Source organism: Syngnathus scovelli, chromosome 9 (assembly GCF_024217435.2).
Source record: "Syngnathus scovelli strain Florida chromosome 9, RoL_Ssco_1.2, whole genome shotgun sequence".
Lineage (NCBI taxonomy): Eukaryota > Metazoa > Chordata > Actinopteri > Syngnathiformes > Syngnathidae > Syngnathus > Syngnathus scovelli.
This window is the reverse complement of record NC_090855.1, coordinates 1,778,389-1,801,613: the sequence shown is the minus strand read 5'-3', so window position 1 is coordinate 1,801,613 and position 23,225 is coordinate 1,778,389. Positions and strand designations below refer to the sequence as shown.

The 23,225-nt window shown below is 44.3% G+C and overlaps 5 protein-coding genes across 9 annotated transcripts; 2 read left to right on the top strand and 3 right to left on the bottom strand.

The window, feature by feature from the left end:
- Positions 1 to 515: 515 nt before the first annotated feature.
- nagpa (N-acetylglucosamine-1-phosphodiester alpha-N-acetylglucosaminidase) lies at positions 516 to 3,855 on the bottom strand. The gene is made up of 11 exons (XM_049729493.2): positions 3,619 to 3,855; positions 2,895 to 3,112; positions 2,557 to 2,824; positions 2,355 to 2,494; positions 2,165 to 2,273; positions 1,964 to 2,092; positions 1,692 to 1,897; positions 1,582 to 1,629; positions 1,384 to 1,512; positions 1,234 to 1,282; positions 516 to 1,067 (listed from the first exon to the last, which is right to left on the bottom strand). Exons 1-11 carry the CDS (start codon positions 3,705 to 3,707, stop codon positions 854 to 856), a joined length of 1,599 nt encoding a protein of 532 aa, XP_049585450.1. The 5' UTR covers positions 3,708 to 3,855; the 3' UTR covers positions 516 to 853.
- A 237-nt stretch (positions 3,856 to 4,092) lies between these two features.
- On the top strand, positions 4,093 to 6,418 carry ndufaf6 (NADH:ubiquinone oxidoreductase complex assembly factor 6). Its single transcript, XM_049729496.2, has 8 exons — positions 4,093 to 4,336; positions 4,493 to 4,715; positions 4,808 to 4,864; positions 4,932 to 5,034; positions 5,100 to 5,233; positions 5,291 to 5,392; positions 5,711 to 5,767; positions 6,167 to 6,418. The coding sequence occupies exons 1-8, from the start codon at positions 4,143 to 4,145 to the stop codon at positions 6,293 to 6,295; spliced, it is 999 nt and encodes a 332-aa protein (XP_049585453.1). The 5' UTR covers positions 4,093 to 4,142; the 3' UTR covers positions 6,296 to 6,418.
- A 779-nt stretch (positions 6,419 to 7,197) lies between these two features.
- LOC125974734 (beta-2 adrenergic receptor) lies at positions 7,198 to 13,151 on the bottom strand. Of its 4 annotated transcripts, none has more exons than XM_049729498.2 (4): positions 12,266 to 13,151; positions 12,057 to 12,180; positions 9,706 to 11,421; positions 7,198 to 8,725 (listed from the first exon to the last, which is right to left on the bottom strand). In XM_049729498.2, exon 4 carries the CDS (start codon positions 8,684 to 8,686, stop codon positions 7,652 to 7,654), a length of 1,035 nt encoding a protein of 344 aa, XP_049585455.1. In that variant the 5' UTR covers positions 8,687 to 8,725; positions 9,706 to 11,421; positions 12,057 to 12,180; positions 12,266 to 13,151; the 3' UTR covers positions 7,198 to 7,651. The 4 variants fall into 4 exon arrangements, with proteins under 4 accessions (XP_049585455.1, XP_049585454.1, XP_049585457.1 ...); XM_049729497.2 differs by having other exon boundaries at positions 9,780 to 11,421; XM_049729500.2 differs by having other exon boundaries at positions 11,059 to 11,421.
- A 58-nt stretch (positions 13,152 to 13,209) lies between these two features.
- Positions 13,210 to 19,213, top strand: plekhf2 (pleckstrin homology domain containing, family F (with FYVE domain) member 2). The gene is made up of 2 exons (XM_049729502.2): positions 13,210 to 13,376; positions 16,588 to 19,213. Exon 2 carries the CDS (start codon positions 16,599 to 16,601, stop codon positions 17,325 to 17,327), a length of 729 nt encoding a protein of 242 aa, XP_049585459.1. The 5' UTR covers positions 13,210 to 13,376; positions 16,588 to 16,598; the 3' UTR covers positions 17,328 to 19,213.
- Positions 17,732 to 23,174, bottom strand: wdr73 (WD repeat domain 73). Of its 2 annotated transcripts, XM_049729495.2 has the most exons (8): positions 23,033 to 23,174; positions 22,503 to 22,570; positions 20,731 to 20,819; positions 20,556 to 20,644; positions 20,410 to 20,477; positions 20,171 to 20,332; positions 19,763 to 20,107; positions 17,732 to 19,599 (listed from the first exon to the last, which is right to left on the bottom strand). In XM_049729495.2, the coding sequence occupies exons 1-8, from the start codon at positions 23,089 to 23,091 to the stop codon at positions 19,352 to 19,354; spliced, it is 1,128 nt and encodes a 375-aa protein (XP_049585452.1). In that variant the 5' UTR covers positions 23,092 to 23,174; the 3' UTR covers positions 17,732 to 19,351. The 2 variants fall into 2 exon arrangements, with proteins under 2 accessions (XP_049585452.1, XP_049585451.1); XM_049729494.1 differs by lacking the exons at positions 17,732 to 19,599; positions 19,763 to 20,107; positions 20,171 to 20,332; ... (1 more) ...; positions 20,556 to 20,644; positions 20,731 to 20,819 and having other exon boundaries at positions 20,979 to 22,570; positions 23,033 to 23,140.
- Between the last annotated feature and the right edge of the window lie 51 nt (positions 23,175 to 23,225).

Below are 23,225 nucleotides of genomic sequence, written 5' to 3'. Positions count from 1 at the left end.
GTGTTGGGCCACAAATATGTGTACACACCCAGGGGAGCAAATCACACACTCTTCCTGCATAGTATTGCATCAGATTGAGTTCAAAACAGTGGCAAAGTCCTCCAAGTCACAAAGTCAACTTCTTTTCTCGGCAACAACAATGCATCAAGTCATGTAAAATGTGTTTTTAAAATTCTTTTAATACCACGTATTAATTACAAAATATTGTAATTAAGTTTTCAGTTTTTTGGGGATTTATGTTTTGCATATTGTATTTTATAACGATTTATTTTGTTTTCTCTCAGATTATCAACTTCTTTATTTTCTTAATTTCTTAATTTTCTAGTTTTATTTATATATACAAATTATTCAGACTTGAAAACACGTTTAACAAATGAAAAAACAAACAAGGGAAATGGAGAAAAAAAACTCTGTTTGCTGTTCGTGAGTCTTTGTCGCCCTCTACCAGGTTGACAAGGGAATTACATCCTCAAGGCTTTTTCGCAAGCCAACAGAAGTTGACAAGACACCAGACAGAAAAATAAGTCTTTTATTCATTTGTTGGATAGTCTCAACAAATATTGATATAGTACTATAAATATAAATTCCCAATAATTCTATACATTCTTCATTGACATTTTAATATTCTATCAAAATGATTTGTACTGTGATTCCAGCTGACTGGCAGCAGAATGTATCCCTGAGAATTACCACAATCTCCAAAAATAAAAATTCAAATAAAGTACATTCAATTATCATACTTTAAGTTATAATTAAACAAATATGCGTGTGTGGAATGTCTGTCAAGTGTGCCAAGACTTCACGGAACTCACCTTTTCCAGCGTTTGAAAGTCAAGTGTCTCTTCTTCATGGCCTAAATTATTTCCAGTGAGTTTGAGCAATCCCGATCACATTTGTCAGCCGTGCGGCCGTTGGAAACTTCTCCGTCGAAGGTGGTGAGCGGCAGGTAGGTGTAGTTGGCATGCGTGCGACTCACCCGTGAGGGCCTGCGCAGCAGGACCACCACAGCCAGCAGGCTGAGCAACATCAGAATGCTCAAGATGATCGTGAGCGTCAACCAGGTTGCCCTGAAAATAAAAAAAAATATTTCTAAAAAGTGCATTTTCAGGATTTGTTTTCTCTCTGCAAAAAGTTGCTGGATAAAAAAGGTGCCATTATATGAAAAGTCATAATTACTTCCTAAAAACCAAATTGAAAGTTGTGTAACAAAAACAGATCTATTTGTGAACTTACTCTGTCAGATAAGTTTCTCGCTCCTGCTCTTTGTCCTTTGAGCGTCCACCTGAAATGACAAAAGATAACAACTCAACACACACTTCTGAGATATTTACGAAGAGCAATTTGGTGCTGAGCCTTTCTGTGGCGGCGCTCCATCTCCCGTACCTTCTTCACAGGTAGCTCCGGAGAATCCCGGCATGCAGCTGCAGCCTCCGTGGACGTGATGGCACGAGCCGCCGTTCATGCAGATGCAAGTCTGATTGCAGCCGTTGCCGTAGAAACCTGCCAAACATTCTGAGAAAAAAAGCAACAGAATATTTCAATGACACATCTGAGTTTGTGTTAGCGCCTCTTGCTAGCTACCTTGACTGCAGTTCTTGCCTCTCCATCCGGCATCACAGACGCAACGACCTGCAACATGATGTGCAAATGAAGCATCTAAGCTAAAAGGTGAGGAGGTCCGAAATGCTTACCGGCGGCGCAGACCCCGTGGGGACCGCAAAATGGCGGTTGACACACCGCCGACTCGCAGCCGGCGCCCTGCCAGTCTTCCTGGCAGCGACAAACTCCGTCCTCGCATATGCCGTGTCCGCCGCAGTCCGCCGGCTGGCAACGTCGCGGGTGGACGCACAGGACGGTGGAGACTGCCCGAGCGCAGCGCCACCTTGTGTCTGCCTTGCTGAGGGCGGGAGAATCGTTTTAATCTGCAGCGAGAGGTGATTTCTGCTTACGAGGCGCAATCTACCATTTGTCAGACGGGTAGCTAGCCAAGATGCCATTGGACACAAAAGTGGACGACCCGCCGCCATCCATATTGATGGCGTTGATGACTCCATTTTCTTTGAGAAAGTCAGCCATCTCCCAAAGGTTCATTCTGTCAAGACATTGACATAAAGCTACAAGATTTTATGTGGAATTCTTTTTTTTTTTCTTCCAAATCTCTCACCCTCTTTCTCCCGTCTGTCCGTCTACCTGCACCAAGACAACCCTGCCCTCGGCGTCGTGACCCAACACTGTCCTGGCCGAAATAACGTCGCTGAAATACTGCAACGAGCCTGTCAAAAGCGCACAAAACGCTTCCGAGGTTATTCATGACGGAACGCTATGACCATATCGAAGCACGAGGTCGTCAGTACCGGTCTCCTGCGTCCCCTTGCATTCAGCCTTCAGACTGGAGTTAACGTACACCTCGCCGTTTCTCAGCAGCCACATGACTCCGCTCACCAACTGAACAAAGGGATTGGATTCATCCAAAACCTCTTCCTCGGACAGATACCTACAGAGAAGCACAATATTGAGTGAAAAAAAATTACAATTTGATTATTTTCCATCTCTTACCCAAACACCAGGGTGCCGTCCCTCCTAATGCCAAACTGGGCGTTCTGCACGCCGCCGCTGTCCTGCACCATCCTGCCGTCACTCACCACGTTGCCCAGACACTGGCCTGTATGTGTGTCGAAGAAGCCGCCGTTCTGGGCGTACAGACAGCCAAGGGCCTGGGACGTGGCCTCCACCGTAGACAAAGTGCGATTGGCGCAGCCGCCCGGCCGACCTGGCTCCAGCACCGACAGGGTCCTCAGTGGGTCGTGGACGACAGTAAAATGGGCTGAGGTAGAAAACAAACTCACAACAATAAATAAAGTTAAAAAACAAAAGATAATAATGTGGTGATTTACCGGTCCCAAAACGGCCAGGCAGTTGGTACGCGACCAGCCTGGACTCGGCTACCGGTAGACCGCTGTGGTTGCTGGGACGTATGTTCTCGTGTGTGAGATTGCCGTGCACGATGGCCTGACAGTCTCTGAAGCGTGTTTGGCGAGGAGGACCCAGGTCGTCCGGGTTGGGCTGCAGGATGCTCATGTGGGGCACTGGGGTGTCATCCAACGCCCATACTCTGAAGAGGGAAGGCAAGGTGGCAAGAAATATTTTCAGTTCTTCCATTTAAGTGGAAATTAACTAAATATCATTTTAGATCTTTGCCTGGTGATTTTCAATTATTTTTACGTGGAAAGGCAGAAGTTAGGGTCACGTGATCGGATATTGAAAATGTAAATATGGTATAAACATAGTTTTTTTTAAATAAAATACTTTGCATAGTCATCAGATATGACGTAGATATAGTGCAAATGTATAGAAACTAATTAAAACATTATTAAAATTATACACAGAGGAGCTGTCGACCAAATTAAACTGATTATAAAAATGAGGAAGTAGGTGACTGTCGAGAAATAAAAAAAAAACTAAAAGTCAGGGAATATTATTTTTTTTAAGTACTCTAAAGAACAGTATTAGTTTATATCAAATTTGTTATTTGGAAAGAAATAGAGTAAAAGTTTCCATATGCTGGTTACTGGGCAGCTAACTAATTAGCATCCCTAGTCGTTTGCTCCACACACTCACCCGTCACCGGGACTTCGGCTCGTCCACAGCCGGCAACAAAGACATAAAAACAGCCATAAAAGTCTTCCAGATATTTGTCTGGGTGCCATGAGGAGCTCCTCTTGTTGATTAAAGTGTCAGGTGACTTTTTTTCCTCATGTCACGCCGCATGGCCACTTTTTTGTCGCGTACACTTGGAAAGTAGACATGAAAGTTAACTTCCTCGGTATCCGGTCGTGCCTTTCAAAATAAATTTATTGTTTCCGTTAAACGACTTACAAAATAAAAGCATTTGTATGGTGCCAACAAAATAACACGGGATAGAACAAAAATTCATTTTTTTTTTACATTATACTGACACCTGGTGGTCAAGGTGGGCACATCAGGTTTTAAGGTATCAACATTATTAATAATGTTGATTTTCGTTATACGCATGACGTTACACAGGCTCACCATAGATGGCGGTATTGAGATCACGATGGTGTCCACCATCCACCAAAACCATCCAGAGAAGAAAAAAAAGTAGGAAATTGAAGGGTAAAAACATGGCAGCGAGCATCAGTTGTATAAATCACGCAGTGTCGTGCGTGAAACCTTCGCTGTTCTTCACCGTTCAACGCAAGACGTCCCCGGTCAGCGCGTGCGCTCGGCGGGCGGCGGAAATTCGGAGTGTTAGAGCCGCGGCAAGCGCTACTGCGGACGTTCAGCACCATGAGAGGTTCTGCTTAGAATTAGTCAGGTGGGTTCCGTTCTCTGCTTGGATAAGTCAAGGTTGGAGTTGACTCATCTCCCAATTCTGGAGCAATTTGTACTAAAGAAAGTAGAGAACCCATAATTGATACCTGATACTGTCACGGAATTCTATTTATCGATCTGAAATCATTTTTTTTAACAGGTCCAGGGACTATGAGGGCTTTGTGTGCTCCCTCCTGCTGCCAGAAGCGGCACGACGCTCCGCCTTGGCTTTGCGAGCCTTCAATGTAGAACTAGCACAGGTGAAGGACTCCGTCTCTCAGAAGTCTCTCGGTCTGATGCGAATGGAGTTCTGGAAGACGACGATCGAAGAAATCTACAGAGACAAACCACCAAAGCAGCCAGTCAGCATCGAGCTGTGGAAGGTAATTAGAAAAATCATTTGAAAATTTTATTGGCTATCATTCTGTTTTAAAAATATATATTTTTAATATATATATATATATATATTTTGCAGGCCGTGAAGAAGCATAACCTGACCAAAAGATGGCTGACAAGGATGATAGCAGAAAGAGTAAAGCTACTTAGATCTTCTGTTTTGGGACGAACAGGATGGATTGGAATAAATCGTTTCGTTTCAGGAAAAGGATCTGGATGACAGAGGCTACCGCAACCTTCAGGAGCTGGAGTCCTACGCCGAGAACACGCAGTCTTCACTCTTGTACCTGCTGCTCGAGTCTCTAGGTAAGAAGGTCTTACAAGAACATTAAAAAAAAAGACATCATTTGTGCAAATGTCTCTTGCGGCAGGTATAAAGGACGTCCACGCAGATCACGCGGCGAGTCACGTGGGCAAGGCTCACGGCATCGTGACGTGTTTGAGGGCCACCCCTCATCACAGCGTCCGGCGTAGAGTTTACTTACCCATGGACATCTGCATTTTGGTAAGCTTCTTGGCTTGACTTCTCCACGCCAGGAGTTTGATCTTCGTCTATTTGTAGCACAGGGCTTCTCAGGAGGACTTTATCCGCGGCAGCCGGGAGCAGAACATCCGGGACGTGGTGTACGACGTCGCCAGTCAAGCTCACGTTCATCTGGAACACGTCAGTACACAAATGATAAGCTTGTAGTTAATTTGGCGCCCTCTTGTGGCCACCCAGGACATTACAGGAGACAAAACGAGGTTTATTTACAAGAATCAGTTGAACAGGGAAAAAACAATTTGTAAAAATAACAAATAGGCTCGATTATATTATTTATTTTAATTTTTTATATTTTTTTATTAATTAATCTACCTTAGAGCAAGCATGTCAGTGTGAAGGTCACACTAATGGCTGCATGCTGTTTCTGCTTCTGCAATCACACGCACACATACAGCCACTTGTGTTTTATTTTTTGCTTTTGTCTACACCCCCCTCCAGGCGCGTTCGTTCCGCCCCAGCGTCCCGGCAGCTGCGACGCCGGCTTTCCTCCACATGGTAAGTCCTCTCACGGCAACTAATAGGCTCATGAGCGCTCCTGGCTGTGTTATCAGTGGGGCTGCTTAGCCAACTTAAAATATATGTATTTTGAGCCTTACCCGCTTGGCTTGCAACGAGCATATGATTTTTCACGCCACAGTGGATTCCCCCCATCGTGGTTATTTTTTGCATGGCTACGTTAGGAAGCTAGCTCGGCGTCCCTTCTCGACCTATTAAAAAATTAATTGGGAATAATTGCAGGCCTGAGCAACTGCCGTCTCAAGCATCAAAAAAAGATCCCAGACTGCAAGAAAAATAAAAAGATAATTCATCAGATTTCAAGGAGACCGAGCGACGCGATTGGTCGGGTAGTTTTACCTCCTCATCACCTGTGGCTCTGGTGTTGGTTCCATCCAGGTGGTGCTGGAGGACTTCCTGCAGAGGGTGAGGAAGGCGGACTTTGACATCTTCCATCCGAGCCTGCAGAAAAGAAACCCCCTACTCGCCATCCAGCTTTACCTGCGTTCCTGGAAGAAAACCTACTGAAGGCCCTCAAAGGCTTTTTTTAAGAGACTTCTGAGCAGGATCACATACAAAAAGTAGACCTAAAGAAATGGACAGCTTCTTCTAGACAAAAAATAAATAAATGTGAGAAAATGGCTGATTATACTTGAACTCAGAGGGTGTGCACACTTGTGCAACTCCAACAGTTTTGAAATGATCTTGGTCTCATGTTTTGGTTAAGAAAATGTTGCATTTTAACAGGGGTGTGTAGACTTTTTATATCCACATGGTTCTGATTTCTGCCCCCCCCATGCAAAAAAAAACAAACGATAGATAAACATGATTTGGACTTTTCTACTTTAAAAAGAACGGCGCCTTCGCTTTGGCTGTCACGCTCGCTTACATAACGCTCGGCTCGCACGTGTTGCCGTGCATCTTTCATGACGTTAATCTTTCATGATTTAAGTAACACGTAAAAAAGTGCAACATCTCACAAGGGAATGAAGGTGTTTTTTTTTTTTTTTTTTTTTTACAGCTTGCACAAAGCAGCCCATAAGCCAGTAAGATAAAAAAAAAAGGGCCCCACATGTTCGATTTGAGGGCGAAAGCTGAGACGAGAGCTCATTAGTCCTAAAAGACATTAGTTTGTTTCTCCCGCTAGCATTTTGTTGTCCGGAAAGTCGTACCAGCTGCCTAAAAGCTTTTGACGCATCATTTCTATTCATCTCCCATCTTCTCGTCAATATAGCGCACCTGGCTCGAGTGGATTTTCCGCCGGTAAATAATAAACTCGTTTTTTCATGAACCCTTTATCGTTCATGCTAATATTAACGCTCTTGATGGCTTTTGCGAGATGCGCCAAATTGCAACTCGCTCAGAACGACTCGAACAAATGCGGTTGAAATATTTCTCTCGGTTTTATCAAGTTCACGAAGTGACCAGTGGTCTGTAACACGTTTTTTTTTAATATTATTCAGCTCAGATGACAAAACCGTTTCACGCACTTCAAGTACAGCTTCACAGAGAACAAAACGAGCCTTCTTCGGGGTTAGCAAGGAAGGAGGATGCAAGGAAGGATGGGGAATGGGAGTTAGTGGTAGGTTGAAGTTGGAGGTGGTAACTAGGTTAGTAGGGCTCGTAATAAAGATGGTTAAGTTTAGGTTTCGTCCTCCATTAAAACAATTAATCAACACTCTTAACAATTTTACCAAATAACTGATTGCACAGACCCATTAACAAGTTTAGGTTAGACTACCCAACCCGGACCATCATCAATGACCTTTGACCACAACGAAAAATCCAGAGTCTTAACTGGAATCTCGTTTGATGTGACGTCAAGATGTCACTTTAGCAGTCCACGTGACATTCATACTTGACCAAAAAAATGAAGAAGAAAACTCAAGTCCGTCTCGAGCTTTTGTTGGCGTCCCTCAAGAGCAACTTCTGCACACACAGCCGGAACTTATGATCACGCACGCTGTAGATGATCACGTTGCAGCAGCTGTTGCTGGCTAAAATCCAAAAGGCGAAGAAGGAGAAGTTGCACCACTCGTTGCCCAGAACGTTGCCCACCACAAAAACAGCAATGGGGGTGAAGGAAGCGGTGAAGGCCACCGTCAGCGTCCCGATGGTCTTAGCCGCTTTGATGTCGGAGAAGGTGGGCTTGCTAGCTTTCTGGCACTCCGTTTCGGCTAGGTGCTTCCTGCGTTTAGAGTGCTGACGGATGCTGGACAACGAGATGATGTTGATGGCCACCGTCCCGCCCAGCAGGGTGAAATCGAAAGCCGGGAAGAGCAATAAGATGTTCCAGGCCTGCGACGGGAACTCGCCGATGGTTCCCAAGGCGTAGTTGCACATGCGGCTGCAGGTGTTGTACTCCAGGACGATCTCGCGACTGAAGAGCAACGGCGACACGGCGAGGAAGAAGCTCCCCAGCCAGGAAAAGGCGATAAGGATGCTGGTCCGTTTACGAGTGATCACCGAGTCCTTATGCAGCGGCCTCAGCACGGCGATGCTCCGCTCGATGGTCATTAAGAAGATGGTGGTGATGGACACCAACGTGCAGCCGGCGAAGATGGGTCCCATCACGGCGCAAGGGTGGACGCTCATCGAGCGAGAGTTGGACGCGGTCCACTCGGGCGCGGAATCGCCGGCCATGAGTTGGAGTTCGGCGTAGACGGATAGCGGCACCACGAAGACGCCCACCGCTAAATCGGCCGCGGCTAGCGAGGCCTTCAGGTAACCCTGCGGCGTGCGGAAGTGCTTGGTGCCTAACACCACCGCCAAGGTCAGAAGGTTACCAAAGACGATGGCCAAGATCAGCAGCGCCATGAAGACCACCATGAGGATTTTGTTGGTCTGCGTGCAGCAGCACACGGTGCACGGCGACTCCTCCGCGCCGTCCGGCACGCTCGGCTCGACGGGGTCGATCATTGCGCAATCAATCCCGGCGCCGGACGCTCACATTAGCACCTGAAAGGAAAACGAGGTTGAGGATTAGCAGTAGCTAGCTCTTGCTAGCCTTGAATGTGACTTGGAAAATACTAGCGTTTATTAACAAGCTAAGGTTTTAAGGTTAAGGGATTACTCATGGGTGGTTAAACAGATTTTCTTTTTTTAATTTATTCCTTCGCTGTAAACATTTGCGCTATTTCTCCGAGCAAAATACGTGCAAGGTCATTGAGAGGCTGAAAAGAATGAGCTTTACTGCAACGACCTTCGCCTTTGGATCGCTGGCTCCAGGAAAAATCCATTCATAAAAGAATCGTATTCACAATCGAATACAAAGTAGTTTATGTAAGCAAGAATGAGTGAGCTCTTGCACTTTCTTTTTCATGGCCAATACTCGAAATTAATTTTGGATAGCTTTAAAATGAAGATCAAATTTTGACTTCATGCTGTAAAGTGTAAAAGACTTCCGAAAATACACATTTAAGAAGATTTTCGAGAATATTTGAGAGAAATCAGGCAGAAAAAAAATGCATGGATGGAAATAAATTAATAATAAGTTAATTTTATATATATATATAAAAAAAATACTAATTTAAGAAGATTTTTGAGAGAAATCAGGCAGAAAAAAAATGCATGGATGGAAATAAATTAATAATAAATAAATTAATTTTATATATATATAAAAAAAAATACGAATTTAAGAAGATTTTTGAGAGAAATCAGGCAGACAAAAATGCATGGATGGAAATAAATTAATAAATCAATTAATTTCATATAAAAAAAAACTAATTTAAGAAGATTTTTGACAGAAATCAGGCAGAAAAAAAATGGATGGATGGAAATAAATTAAAAATAAATAAATTAATTTTATATTAAAAAAATACTAATTTAAGAAGATTTTTGAGAGAAATCAGGCAGAAAAAAATGGATGGATGGAATTAAATAAATTAATTAATTAATGTCATGTAAAAAAAAAAAAAAAAAAAAAAAACATATTTTACTCTAGATCTCGGCTCCATCTGTAATCACGTCATGTGACTTTATATGAGTAAATAAGCCGGCTCTGTTGGCTCACGTGAGACCGGAGCAGGCCGGCCGGCCGGCCGGCTTGATGGATGGATGGACACTGACATCATAATCCAAGCGGACGGCCGTAGTAGTAAACACAAGCCATCAAACTGGGCCGTCTTTTAATCCTCACAAACATAAAAAAAAAAAAAAAAAATCAGCCCCTGAAGCTCTGTCATCGTCACCTTTGACCCCCCTGTGTATCATTTTCTACACGTGTGCGATGTGATGACACGTTGTCACTGTACCACAATCATCTCGTTCTTGTTTACAGTAGATCTTCCAAAGTGTCGCAACGAGACGACAACCCTCCCACCGCCTCCTGGACCCACACTGTCATTGCTTATCTCTCAGTTTCACATTCATTTTCACCAGCGGCCAAATACACACACACACACACACACCCACCCACACACACACACACACACGCGGTCCCCGAGTCCATGTGGCTGCTCATGCAGAAGGCTCGCTCATATCTAGCTAATCATCTTCCCCGGAGTGCCAGTGCAAATAGATGCAAGCTATGTAAACTATGTTTACATGCACAAATGTACTTTAGCTATATTTACAGGGCATATAAAAAGTCTACACACCCCTATCTAAATGCCTGGTTTTCTCAGATATAAATATATATAAAATATATATAAAAATAAGACCAAGTGGAATTATTTCAAAACCTTTGATCGATCGATAAGTCGATTGGAACAGGTTGCATATGTGTACACACCCTCTTGCAAGTGGCTGTTTGCAATGACACCCAATCGTGTATTACAAAAATTACTGGCATCGACACATGGCATTGTTTTTATGACTATTAAAATGAATATGTTAGTTTCTATTTAATTTTGAATCAGTTTTGATTTAATTTACATTGCAACTACACATTCTATGTTTTAAATGACTTACCAAATTCATTTTTTTTTTACTCAAAATTTATTGACTATTATTTTTATCTTTTTATAAGTCTCATAAAAAAAATGGCCTTTTACTTGTACGGCACTTTTCTACCTTCAAGGTAAACAAAGCACTTTAACACTGCCTCCACATCGGCATGAGCAATGAAGAATGAAAACCTTCCTCAAGGACATTGTTGACGTGGTTGCGAGAGCTTTCCGAACGAGAAATAAATATATATATTTGACTTTACCGAGCAAATTAAAAAAGATATATTACCATAACAGATTTGCAAGTAGTCCTAAAGTGCAATTCTACAAATCAATCACCAAAAAATGCTCAACCCCCCAAAAACAGCCCCGAGAAAACCTCAGAAATGATGCAGGACTTACTTTGAGTGTCACTTTGAGGAAGCCACAGGAATCTTCACACATCTTGCCCCCCCACTCCAGCCTTGCACGCACCCATGCACGCACGTGGCGGCTCCTGCTCCCCTCCACTCCCCCCTCCCTCCTTCCCAAAAAAAGAAAGAAAGCCCACTCATCAGCTCACGTCCATCGCGGCATCTTTGTAAAAGGACCAGGAGGAGGAGGATGATGATGCCGATGGTCCGCTCAGCTTTATAAGGGTCTCTCTCTTCCTGCTCCCTCCATTGGCTGACTGTGAGGATGATGACAGCGAAGCCCCCCTTCCTCCTCCACCACCACCACACCACCGCTCGTCCAATGTCCATTCTTTCCATTATGTTGACAGTCCTGCAAGTCCATTAAAATGCATTAAGTTGTTTATTCAGGTACATGGAAAGAATTCCACCGACAGTCAGAAAAAACACTTATCGAGCGAGAGCCATTACGGAAGCACGTTAATGAATTATCAGCGTGCATAACGTTATGGGAAAGAAGACATTTTTATCTTATTTAGATTAAAACAGATTATTTTAAACCTGGAAGAAAAACACAAAGATTTTTTTAACATCCTCTCACGTGCAGTAAAATTGTAATTTTATAGGTCATATCTGTATATGAAGCCCTATTTTTTTTTGGGGGGGGGAATATAATAGTCATAAATCAAAATAATCAATATAAGGGAATATATTTGTGTGTGTGTGTTAGAATCTGTGTATTTACAGACCAAAATGTTCACGCAAATTTAACTTAATGCTAACATACAATGGGAACACCATAGACAGGCTAACAGAAATTAGCATAAAGCAGTTATGAACTGCCCAAAAAAAAAAATTGCTACTTTAAAGGAGCAGCCATGCATTTCAAAAGTTTGTCAACACTACGAAAGATGATGTCATCGACATGGACACGAGCGTGTGTAGATTTCGAAGTGAAAGTTGAATCTTCATCTTCATCTGCTGACACAACGCTTTAATCTGCATTACCTCACTCGGGAGCTCACTGGTCGGGTTGCCGCCGTGACTCCCGGATTAAGGATTACTCACTCGCACACAAGGGAAACACGAGATTACGCCATTCTCTGTGTGTGCGTCCCCAGTCGCTGCAGTTCTGCCAAAACACAAGATCAATTATAACGCTTTGAAGAACACAAACTTTACTTTGCAGGTGTCGTTCAATGTGTGATTGGACATACTTCATATCGGTGCACTTTATGCGATGATGACACAGCGGCTTGCGTGGCACGAGCCGCCGTTCGATCCCCGCACGCCACCCGAGAGCGTGGCGTTAATTCACTGTGACTGTGACATGCTTTGCTTGTTGTCTGCAGGCCTTCGTCATCCTCATCATCATCACCCCAGCTGGGTGAGTCCCTGGGCGGCCTTGGGGAGGGGAGGAGGTTGGGGGATTGGACAGATGGGTGTATGCGTGCGCGTGGGGGCGAGCTCGCGGTCCGCTGGCTGGCCTCTGAGTCACGTTTGAGTGTGCAGTGATGTCATCTTTGTTTGGACGTGCGTGTGTCCGAGCAAGAAAGCAGGCAAACCGAAGGGGGGGATGGATTATGGGAGATGCTGCCTCATCCTAACCTGATTTTTATTTATTTATTTTATTTTGGGGAAAAATGTGCCCTGAAAATACATTTTTAATCTGGTCTGGCATCTTCTTCCCCTGCAAATCAATCTTTTGGTGCACATATTAAGATATAGCAATATGAAAGGACAGAGTGGTGAATCTATAATGAAATTAATACAATTATCAATAATATGTTGGAGTTGTTTCGACGGCAGTAGTCGGGATTCTGAAGGCCTTCGGCAGGTTTCCGTTGCATGGCAACACATTGAAGCTGACTGAAATAAATGAATTTGGGATGGTTAGGAGTCGGTGGAGAAATCGGACAGGAGTCGAATTGGAAATTAGCAACAACAAATATTTTTCAAAACCCACACAACTCAACATTTTGTTCCGCGCAACATCAGGTTAAGTGAATTTCCCCTTTGCAGTCGTTGAAATGACAAATCAACTTTCCGACTGTCACTTGAACCCGGCTGATCAAAAGCGTTCTGATTTCCGACCCTCGAGTGTCCCTGAAGGCACCGCGTTGCTCGGCTGCCATGTTGTTGTTTTTTCCCCCCTCATCTCCCAAGCAGGCGGCGGCTTGCGGTGTTGCGTTTGCGGCTGCTCGGCTCCTTTTTAACGGACACTTCTTGGATGGGATCCGTAGTTCCACCCGCTTCGTCGGACACACACGTCACGTTTAAATAGTCATCGAATAAAAAGGAGACAGAGGGAGAGAAATATAGAGTTTGGTAAGTACTTACTGTCAAAAAGTTACTTGGGTGTTGTGTCGGTAATGTTTACTAGCTTAGCCGATTAGCTTTGACTTCTCTTAACGGAGCTCAAGTAGCGCCGTGTGCAAGCTCGACAACCTTCCTGGAAAAAAAAAAAAGATAAATTACTTGCAGTTTCTGGTCGAAAGGTTAAAAGTAAAAAACAAACAAAAAAGTCAACTAAAGTGCAATCGAGGCGAAAAGCTAACTTTATGTCGAAGCTGCGCTGGCCAGTGAGGCTAGGCTAACGGTAGCAACAGTTGGTCGAACTTGAGCGTCAAACTAAGTTTTAGATTTAACAAATTTGTCAGTTTAAAATTTCCAAATTTGCGTTAAGTGTTATTTTACAGTTCTTACAGGGGAAACACCGATTTGGAAGTGACCCTTTTCAATTGAGGCCAATATGGTGCTTAGTGATTAGCACGTGTGCATCCTATTTCTGAGGTTCGGGGTTCGAATCTAGGATTTCTCTATTGAGTTTGCATGTACTAACCAAGTTTCTTGTAAATATAAGTCCTTTCTTTTGTTATTTATTATTATTTATTGTTTAAATAATTAAACAAACAAACCTGACAACCGGCTGAAATTAAGCCCCGCCCCAAATGGAAGCCTTCTCTACTTGAAAGCTGCATTCTACTATGTTGATTTATATTTGATTAATTAATTAGCCCTTCTGACAATAGCTGGAAACATGCCTATTGTTTATAAGTGCCCTGCTGTTTATATGGTAACCAGTTGACCTTCATTTGTGAACGTCAAACAATTTCCTCTCCAGAATATTCTGTGCTTAATTGTTTAACAAAACGACAATGGTTTTGAAGAGGAGCGAAAGTTGTGATCCAGACTCCTGCTGAGTCGTCTTCCTGTTTCAAAAGGGAAGTTGCGGCTCAGCAAGTTGCATTGGAATTAAAAAAAAAAAAAAAAAAGTTGTACCTCCCCCCAAGGAGTCTGGCACGCAGGCTGGGTCTGCTAAGCTACTTAGCATCCACAAATATGCGTCTTACAAAGAGCTTTATGCTCGACACGTCCTCTCCGATCGCTTATATTAGTCACCATTTGCTCCAATTAAAGTAAAGTTAGGATGACAGTTCGACATAGCGGGGCAAAACTCGGAAAAGCTTCATCGGGTTTGTTATCAACAGAATAAAGTCCAGGATTTTGTTGAACTAGAGTAACGCAATCCATCCTGGTGTCAACAAAACAGCATTAATCATTAAATGAAGTCTAGTCCAATTGAGAGATGGATAAATTAAATAATTTTTGCTTGAAAATGGTAATAAAAACCCAATGCATGATGTCATCTTCACTTAAATTTACATTTTGTCTGATGGTTAAGAAATATTAAGCAGCGTAATCCCCCAGATTGACTCACCTCCATCGCGCCACTTCCTTAAACGCTACATTCTACGTCAAGACTCATGACAGGTCGTTTTATGACTGTCTTTCTTATATGGCTGTTAAAAGGCTTTTAAAAAGCTTAATCCTTTTCAATGCTACCGATAAAAGCCAGGAGAGAGAAAAAAAAAATGTCCTTGTGCTTTTGAGGAACTCTGTGGTCATTTTACAGCTTTGCTTTTTCCGCGGACGAATCCGCAATAAACGTGGTAAATATTTGTAAAAATGTGTAGGTACACACACACGCACGATTTGAATATGTAACCGCAGGTGAGCAGGGCGAGGCCCTCGTCAATGATCTACCCGATTATCCAAAACGTCCTCCACTCCCTTTTTCCCTTCCAGCACAGTCTTGTGTAATCATAATCCAATATGTCAGCGTGTGTATAAATGGCTGCAGATTACAAGGCGCCCGTCGGACGTTGTCCGCCGTACGTGAACTGGAACTTGCTGTTGCCGTGGTAACGCTAACGCAATGCAACTCTTAAGCCACAGTCTTAACTAACGGCTGGCAAACCGAATTAAATCGACGGCTGTCTTTGCTCAGTGTACCTAATAAATTGACCTGTGTGTTGTGAGAAACCAGGTTGGATTTCAGCCCCGAGATAATCCAAAGACACGTCGGGACGTGCGTCGGCCAATCAGACGACTCGGTTGTTGATTTGTGTTGCAACTTGACGTGAATTAATTTTTTTTTTTAAATGCTTGCGGCTAGGACAGAAAAGAACACGCCTTCAACCGACATGAATCAGTCGAGTTATGTACTCGTCGAAATAACTTTTAAAAAGTTTGGCGCTGACAGCAAAGAATTTCCAATTTTGATGAGTTTGAAGGATAATCTCTTGCGTTATCATTTGTTTATTTGGATAATCCCGCTTGGCAAAATACTCTCCCAGTTGCGCCATTGATGTGACTTACTGCTACTCATTAACGAAATTCAAACGACTAACAACATAGCGGCGAGCTGCTTAAAATGTTCCATGTCATCTATAAAGACGCAAAAGTAACGTCAAAGACATTAATTACAACAGCGGCGATGATAAAGTAACACAAAAAACCCAATAATCCGTCCCTTTGTTCCTCTTTAAACCAATTTGGTTAGCTCGCTGCGTTATCTCCCGACCACAGTGCTTTGGCGCCAAGCGGCCAAAGTTGCAGAAAGGCTCGTCGACAAGCCTTCTGAAGGTTGCTCGCGAGGTCCCTTCAGAGCCGCTAATTATTCTCATCCTTTAGCGGTGGCGTCTGTTGACACCTCAGATGGCTATTCGCGCCTTTGCTAGCACGCCGCTTCTCGCGTCAACCAAACAGGCTTATGTTTCATGTTTGTTATGATCAGTAGGCCCGTAGGAACATTTTGAAGTTTTGAGAAAGGCGAGCGTGGCTAATTAGCGTGGTTGACTCCTGTGAGGCAACCGCTCCAGCTTATTAATGTGCACGTCACTAAGGGTGGCTGCACAAGCTCATTAGCATAGCGCTGTTGTGAATGGGCCTTGTGTGGAATGCCAATGACTGCGTGTTACCAATCCCCCATTAAAAAAAAAAAGGTTTATACAAGTCACAAGTATTTCACTTGTCCAAATAAAGTTATTTAGCTCACTTCAAAATGGCGGCAAAGCACTACTTTGGTCTAAATGACGTCACAATTCATTTCAACGTAATAAACAAGTATTTCACTTGTCCAAATAAAGTTCTTTAGCTCACTTCAAGATGGCGGCAAAACACTACTTTAGTCTAAATGACGTCTCAACTGGTTTGCGTGATGTGGTGTAACCTTACGTTTGCTTTGCGGGCGCAGGGCGGGCCAAGATGGTTGACCGCCTGGCCAACAGCGAGGCCAACTCCAAGCGCATCTCGGTCGTGGAGGGCTGCTTCGGGGCGGCAGGCCAGCCCCTGGCCATCCCGGGCCGCGTCCTGATCGGCGAGGGCGTCCTCACCAAGCTGTGCCGCAAGAAGCCCAAGGCGCGCCAGTTCTTCCTCTTCAACGACATCCTGGTCTACGGCAACATCGTGCTGCAGAAGAAAAAGTACAACAAGCAGCACATCATCCCGTTAGAGAGCGTCACCATCGACACGGTGCCCGACGAGGGCGAGCTGCGCAACGGCTGGCTCATCAAGACGCCCACCAAGTCCTTCGCCGTCTACGCCGCCACCGCCACCGAGAAGTCCGAGTGGATGAACCACATCAGCAAGTGCGTCCAGGAGCTGCTCCAGAAGAGCGGCAAGGCGCCGGCCGGCGAGCACGCCGCCGTCTGGGTGCCCGACTCGGAGGCGGCCGTCTGCATGCGCTGCCAGAAGGTCAAGTTCACGCCCGTCAGCCGCCGCCACCACTGCCGCAAGTGCGGCTTTGTGGTGTGCGGGCCCTGCTCGGAGAAGAAGTACCTGCTGCCCAGCCAGTCGTCCAAACCCGTGCGCGTCTGCCAGTTCTGCTACAGCGAGCTGATGGCCGGCGGGCGCTCCGACTCGGTCGGCGGACGCACCGGGAACTTCCGCGACATCTCGGACGACGACGACGATGACGACGACAGCAGCGACTGATGGGGGCGGGGCCCCGCCCGCGCTGGCACCGTTTTTTGAACTGAGACTCTTAAACGCCACGCACTGACGTCCGCCAAAACCAGGAGGCGGAGCTAAAAGTCAAACTAGTTTAAAAGGCCTTTCATTTCCAAAACACGGCATTTTTTTGGGGCCATTATTGAGAAAATTCAGGGAAAAAAGTGGAATGTTGAAAAGTAAAAGGTTACTTTTACTTTCTTTTTGAAGGGAGCAAAGTTAAGACAAAAATGTATTCAGGCAATTTTCCCATAAGTTCGTTCTTGCATAATTGTAAAAGCAGTTGTACTTATTCACATTTTGCTAATTTTGGAGAATTATATATTTCTAGATGTCTTTAGAGACAAAAGCTGATTTTTTTTTTCTTTTTTTCTATTTGGGGTGTCACCAAGTGGATGCTTCCGAAAACTCAAGTGGCGACCACGCACGTGCCTACACTCGTAATCACCTTTGTGCCTCGTACAACACACTAAACGCCTCTCCACTCAGACCAAGCGCAAAAAAAAAAAAAAAAAAAAAATCAGCAATTTGGTGCTTGCGGAATGTCGTCTTGGCGACAGTTGCCATGGCTATACAATTGATATCTGTTGGCATTTTGTTAAAGCAATAAGCACGAAAGCTTGTCCATTTGTGGCTACGTAATGGTTCAACAAACAAGCTAATGTACAGGATTGTGGTCAGATGTGGATTTTTTTTACTTGTTGGTCGGATTAGGGCGCCACCAGGAAAAGAAAAATCAAACTAGATTTTTCAGAGAGAGAAATTAGAATTAACTGTAATCTGAGTTTAGGATTTTTTTTCTTAAGAGCCTTTACTTTTGTAAGAGTACGAGTCATTTCTAGAAAAAGTAAGATTTGTTTATTCTCATGAGAACATTTATAAAAAAAAAGGTATTTTTGTGAAGTTGCAACTTGTTAAAATCAAACAAATCTTAGAAAAAAAATACACTAGTCTTGAATAAAATTTACAGTTAAGATTACAATTGAAAATTAAATTTGTTTTTTCTTAAATTAAAAAAACTCAAATGTCTTCCCTTGTGGGAATGAATCAGACTTGATACTTTCGATGAACTTTTTTCTTTAGAAATTCTAAAAAATTAAAAAAATCTAATAAAATCTGCTTTATTTTTGTAACACTATTACTCTACTCTATGACTAAATATTGTCAAGATTATAACATTTTACACAAAAAAAAAAAAAAGCTTTTCCCCACACACAAGTGATGCTCTAAGAAAAAAAACTATTTTAAAACATTTATTCTTGGAAAAAACAGTACAGTGGCAAAATAACTACAACTATTTTCAGAACATGGCTCACACTTCAAACTAGTGACGTATAAAAGCTGCTAAAGAAAGGGATTTTGTTTTTTTTCTTTTTGGTATTCTTCATGTAATATTTGTTTCAAACAAATCCAGTGATGAGGTGCACCTTGGTGATCCTTGGGCATTCATATGACTCCCATGTTGAATTTCTAAAAAGACTTTGTTTTGTTGGCCGTCCATCTTACTAACAATTCAAAACCAGTTATAATCGAGGGCTTTTATGTCGAGCATTATTTTGTGAGATGTCTTGTTGACACACTAACTGCTGGCGCGCTTCCTAAATGCTGCACCAATGAAATTTCATTGTCCTTCCCCTCCAAAAGCCGCAAGGAGGCGGTTTTGGAGCTTCAACAAAAGAGAAAAAAAAAGGCTGATTTTGTTTTGTGTGTTTCATGTTCTTTTAAGATGTCTAGCGAGAAAAAAAGGGCTTAATCAGAATGTAAAATGAGATTAATGATGATCACTAGCGTGTATTAATTTTTGTACAAGTGAGAAGCTGTACTAGGGCACGTCTCTGCTTGTTTAAAAAAGAAAAAATGTAAAACGTCAATGTTGCTTGTTTGAGTTATTTCACTTTGGATTGCACTATTTCTTTTTTTATTAAAGTCCAGTTTTTGTGCAAAGATAAATGGTGTGGCTCCACCAACCACTCACATGGCTTCGACAGCCAAATGACAAAAAGCAGCGGTTACCTGGATTGCGATTGGCTGATCCAGTCCCACACGTGCAGCGATGTGTCGTCAGCGGCGGACACCAGCGTCCTGCGCTCTTTGGGATGCCAAATGTGATGAGTGACGGCAACAGCGCCACCTTCAGCTTGACTGGACGATTGCGGAGAACACACGGCGTGGCCGCGATGCTCGAAAAGCGGACGGGCGTCACGGCCATCTGCTCCCCACGAGGACGTGTCGTAGATTTGGACCGAGCTGCCGAAACCTGAAAATAATCAAATAAATTAAAAAAATCAAATTTAAATGTAATAAATTAAATTATTTAAAAATTAAAATACATATCTTAAATCCGAAGAATGTCTCAGGCTCAATTTAAATGTAATAAATAAAATGATTTACCTTAAATCCAAAGAATGTCTCGAACTAACCTGACACAGCGATGATGTCATCCAACGCCGGCGCCCACGACACGTTGACGTCATCCGAACCGCCACGCAACGTGCCTACCGCTAGCTGAGCCCGCCGCACAACGGCCCCCGGGTCCCTTAGGTCCGCCACCGCCGCCCGCCCGGATGACGACACGCGGACCAGCCCGAATCCGGCCACGTCCGCCCACCACACGTCAGAATCATTCGATGGAGGAGCAGGTGCCAGCTGAGGAGGCGCCGACGTCCGCGTGTCCACGGTGAGAACGTCGCCGTTGGCGCAGGCAGCCAAGAAGACGGCGTCGCTTAAAAAGTGCAAACTGGTCACATGCTCTTCGCAAGCTGACGCTGTTTGGACAAAAGTAGGAATTAAATCAGTGAAAATTTGCGTAAATATTTATTTAGGATTACCGAGCTGGTAGAGCGTCTGTCCTGTGGTGAGCTGGGTCAGCCTAATGTCGTTGCCCCGACACCCGTGAAGAACTTCCGGTTGCGGCCGGAGCCGAGCCGCCATCTTGACGCCACCCGAGCTTTCCTTGGAATCCGGGAAGCTCGCCACCTTTGTTATGACATCTAACATCAAAACGTCAGCTAACGGCTAATTCATGCTAACTGGGATTATAGTTTTGATGACATCACAGGGGATGTACCGCTGTCATCGCCCCCAAGGTTCCAGACGTGCAGGTCAGAGGTCAGCCCGTCGTTAGTCACAGTCAGCCTTTCAAAATAAAATGCGCAAAACTGTCGAGCCTTTTACACGAGACAGGAAATGTTTACATTGGAGCGTCACGCTCACCTGGTTCCTGGGATATGTTTGAGAACGCTGACAGGACCTGGAGAAAATCCACCGTGGAGCACTTTGAAATCCCGTTCGGCACAGAGACCCTGAATGCATCATGCATGCAAACACACCAATAAAAAAAAAAATTCACCCACACCACTCAGCCTGCATTTATGATTCGTGTATTTACCTTGTTTTCTTCAGCAAAGAGTTTTCGAGGCAAACTGAGCTCCAAAATTTGATTTTTGGTGGATTTGTTGTAACCTGCCACACAGATGGCTGTAGACAAATAAAAATAAGCAGTTATATTTGAATTTTAAGCGTGGAGCTTGTGCAAAACTAGCAGCTAACGTTTGTTTACCTTTGAAGAGTGCAGACCAAATCTGGATCTCATTTTTTTTTTCTTCATGATACACACTATCAATTTGAAACGATGACTTGTTTTGGATTAAATCCAATTCATTATTTATTAAAATGACATGTTTGCTACAAAATGATTTTTTTTCCAGACCATTACCAGTACAAATATTCACTCTTGAGTTCTGTGATTAAGTCACAAAAAGGCAATTAAAAAGCAAAAAAAAAAAAGAAACACAAATTGGTTGTTTTCAGTCCACCAGAGCGACGGCCCAGGCCGAGCTGGACGGCAACTGGGGCAGGATCCATCCCGGCGGGACAGTGGTCCCGTCACAATGATCATCGGGCACCAGGAAGATGTCCCACTGTCGGCGTATGTGAAGCAAAGCATGCAGCGAGGACTCCGCCTGGGCGTAGTACTCGGCGTACGGCCGCAGGGCGGGGTCGACGGGCTTCTCCTCGCCGAACAGCATGGCGTCCATTTTGTGCTTTTGCCGCCTCTCCCTTTCCTTCTTGAGCGCTCGCCGCTCTTCCTCTTGCACGCTGTCCAGCATCACCGTCAGCGCCTTTTCCTCCGTTGTGTAGATATTCGTCCTGGCCTTGATGACGCGCCGCAGCCCGTCCAGTTGGCGCTGGAAGGCCGTGTCCTCATCCTCGCCGGTATTCACCCCTCTGCGGGTGGCGGCGTCCTTGCGAAGGCGCCGTAGCTTCTCCAGCGAGCGCAAGATGTCCTGCATGCGCTTGATGTCGCTCTGCTTCTTGCGGACCTCGCACAGGACCGAGTCTGCCGCCAGCTTCAACTCGCGCTCCTTCTTCTCCTCCTCCGCTTGGTGGATTTGTCGCAGCCGCCATTTGTCCACAACGCTCTCCTTCTCGGCTCGTCGCGCCTCCCGCTCGGCTCGCAACATCTCTGCTTTTTGCTTGCTTTTCAACCGCCGCTCTCGCACCCGGGCCACGTGCCGCTTTTTCGCTTCAAGCCCGTCCGCCAGACTCGCCAGTTTATCCTGGAGGTCCTGTTTTAGTCGTAAAGCGTCTCCGTAGGCAGCAGACCAAGCGACGTTGTCCTCCTGCAGCTTGTCAGTGAGGTTTCGGCAGGAGTCGGACAAGTGGGAAGCCAGAGCGGCGGCATCACGCAAGACGGCTCCGAATTCTGGATGAGATCGTGACTTCGGCGTTCGAGCGTCTTCCTTCATCTCTCTAGATCTTCTTTGTAAAAAATGACTCAGCCATTGCTCATCTTGCTTCCTCTGGAGCGCTTTTTCATCAACAGGAGCCTCAGGAAGAAACTCACTGGGTGGCTGGAAGTCATTTTGTGGAGGATTCCAGTTAAAAGTCGGGACCGCTGGCGGATACGTCGGAAGCGGAGGGGGACCGGTGGGGAAGTAACCCATAGGAGGATGTTGCGGAGGTGGGAAAGCGCAAGGAAATCCAGGGGGAAGATAATTGGAGGACATTTCGTACCCATAGCTGCTCGGCATGTTTCCGCCGGCGGGGTAATTGCCGGGATTTGGGTGGTGGTTCCCAGGCCCGCCGGGGCCGTATGTCCAGTCCATTTCTTTTTTTCTAACAACGGCCAAGAAGTCTTAAGTAAATGGATTTACTCACTTTTCCCTGAAGTCCACTCTATGACTCGGGTGGGAAACTCCAGCTGATACACATGAAGGTCTCTGTATCTGCACAACATAGGCAAGACAGAATCATGACCTTTGACCTTACAGCTTCCATAAGAAATATTTTAAAAAGTGAGCTATTTCACCATTTTACCACGAATTAAAAAAAATATAGTTATGACGAGACACTTAAGACAGTAAATAAGAGACACTTAAGACAGTAAATAATTCAAATAGCAACTTAGAATATTATCAATGACAGAAACAAGTCGAAATATGAAATAAGTTTATTTAAAGTATGAGATGACGCTATAAGAGACGTACGAGATGAAATATTCATAAGAACAAATTTAGAACAAATTTGAGTGGAATTCAAGCTGTAAAAACAATCGAAATTAAGCCTCGCCGAAGCCCTCGTGTTAACATTTGCACGCCGACTTATTCGTATATCCTCGCAGTGCTTTCTTAAGGTAAAAAAACAATTAGCCTTTAAAGGTTGACAACCAAACCTTCTCGGTGACTTACGTTTTCAAAGATTCGATAAACCAGTCGTCTATGAATTCGTCAAATTCAGAAACTTCCATCACGTTTATCGTTGATAGCGTTGTAGCAGCCGAGTTTCCGGTTCACCTCTTACGTTACAGCGCCACTCGCTGGACTGGCGGACGATCCAGTGAGCGCATAGACTGCGAAATTATTATTTTTTAAATCACAAAGA

Bases quoted from the DNA above. Each gene is read 5' to 3' on its own strand.
- nagpa (XM_049729493.2), bottom strand. From the start codon at position 3,707: ATGGCACCCAGACAAATATCTGGAAGACTTTTATGGCTGTTTTTATGT. The intron at 1,898-1,963 runs GTAGATTGCGCC...TCCCGCCCTCAG, and splicing joins AGCTACCCGTCTGACAAATG to CAAGGCAGACACAAGGTGGC. The intron at 1,283-1,383 runs GTACGGGAGATG...TTGTCATTTCAG, and splicing joins CGGAGCTACCTGTGAAGAAG to GTGGACGCTCAAAGGACAAA.
- ndufaf6 (XM_049729496.2), top strand. From the start codon at position 4,143: ATGGCAGCGAGCATCAGTTGTATAAATCACGCAGTGTCGTGCGTGAAA. The intron at 4,716-4,807 runs GTAATTAGAAAA...TATATTTTGCAG, and splicing joins TCAGCATCGAGCTGTGGAAG to GCCGTGAAGAAGCATAACCT. The intron at 5,234-5,290 runs GTAAGCTTCTTG...GTCTATTTGTAG, and splicing joins CCATGGACATCTGCATTTTG to CACAGGGCTTCTCAGGAGGA.
- LOC125974734 (XM_049729498.2), bottom strand. From the start codon at position 8,686: ATGATCGACCCCGTCGAGCCGAGCGTGCCGGACGGCGCGGAGGAGTCG.
- plekhf2 (XM_049729502.2), top strand. From the start codon at position 16,599: ATGGTTGACCGCCTGGCCAACAGCGAGGCCAACTCCAAGCGCATCTCG.
- wdr73 (XM_049729494.1), bottom strand. From the start codon at position 22,450: ATGGACTGGACATACGGCCCCGGCGGGCCTGGGAACCACCACCCAAAT.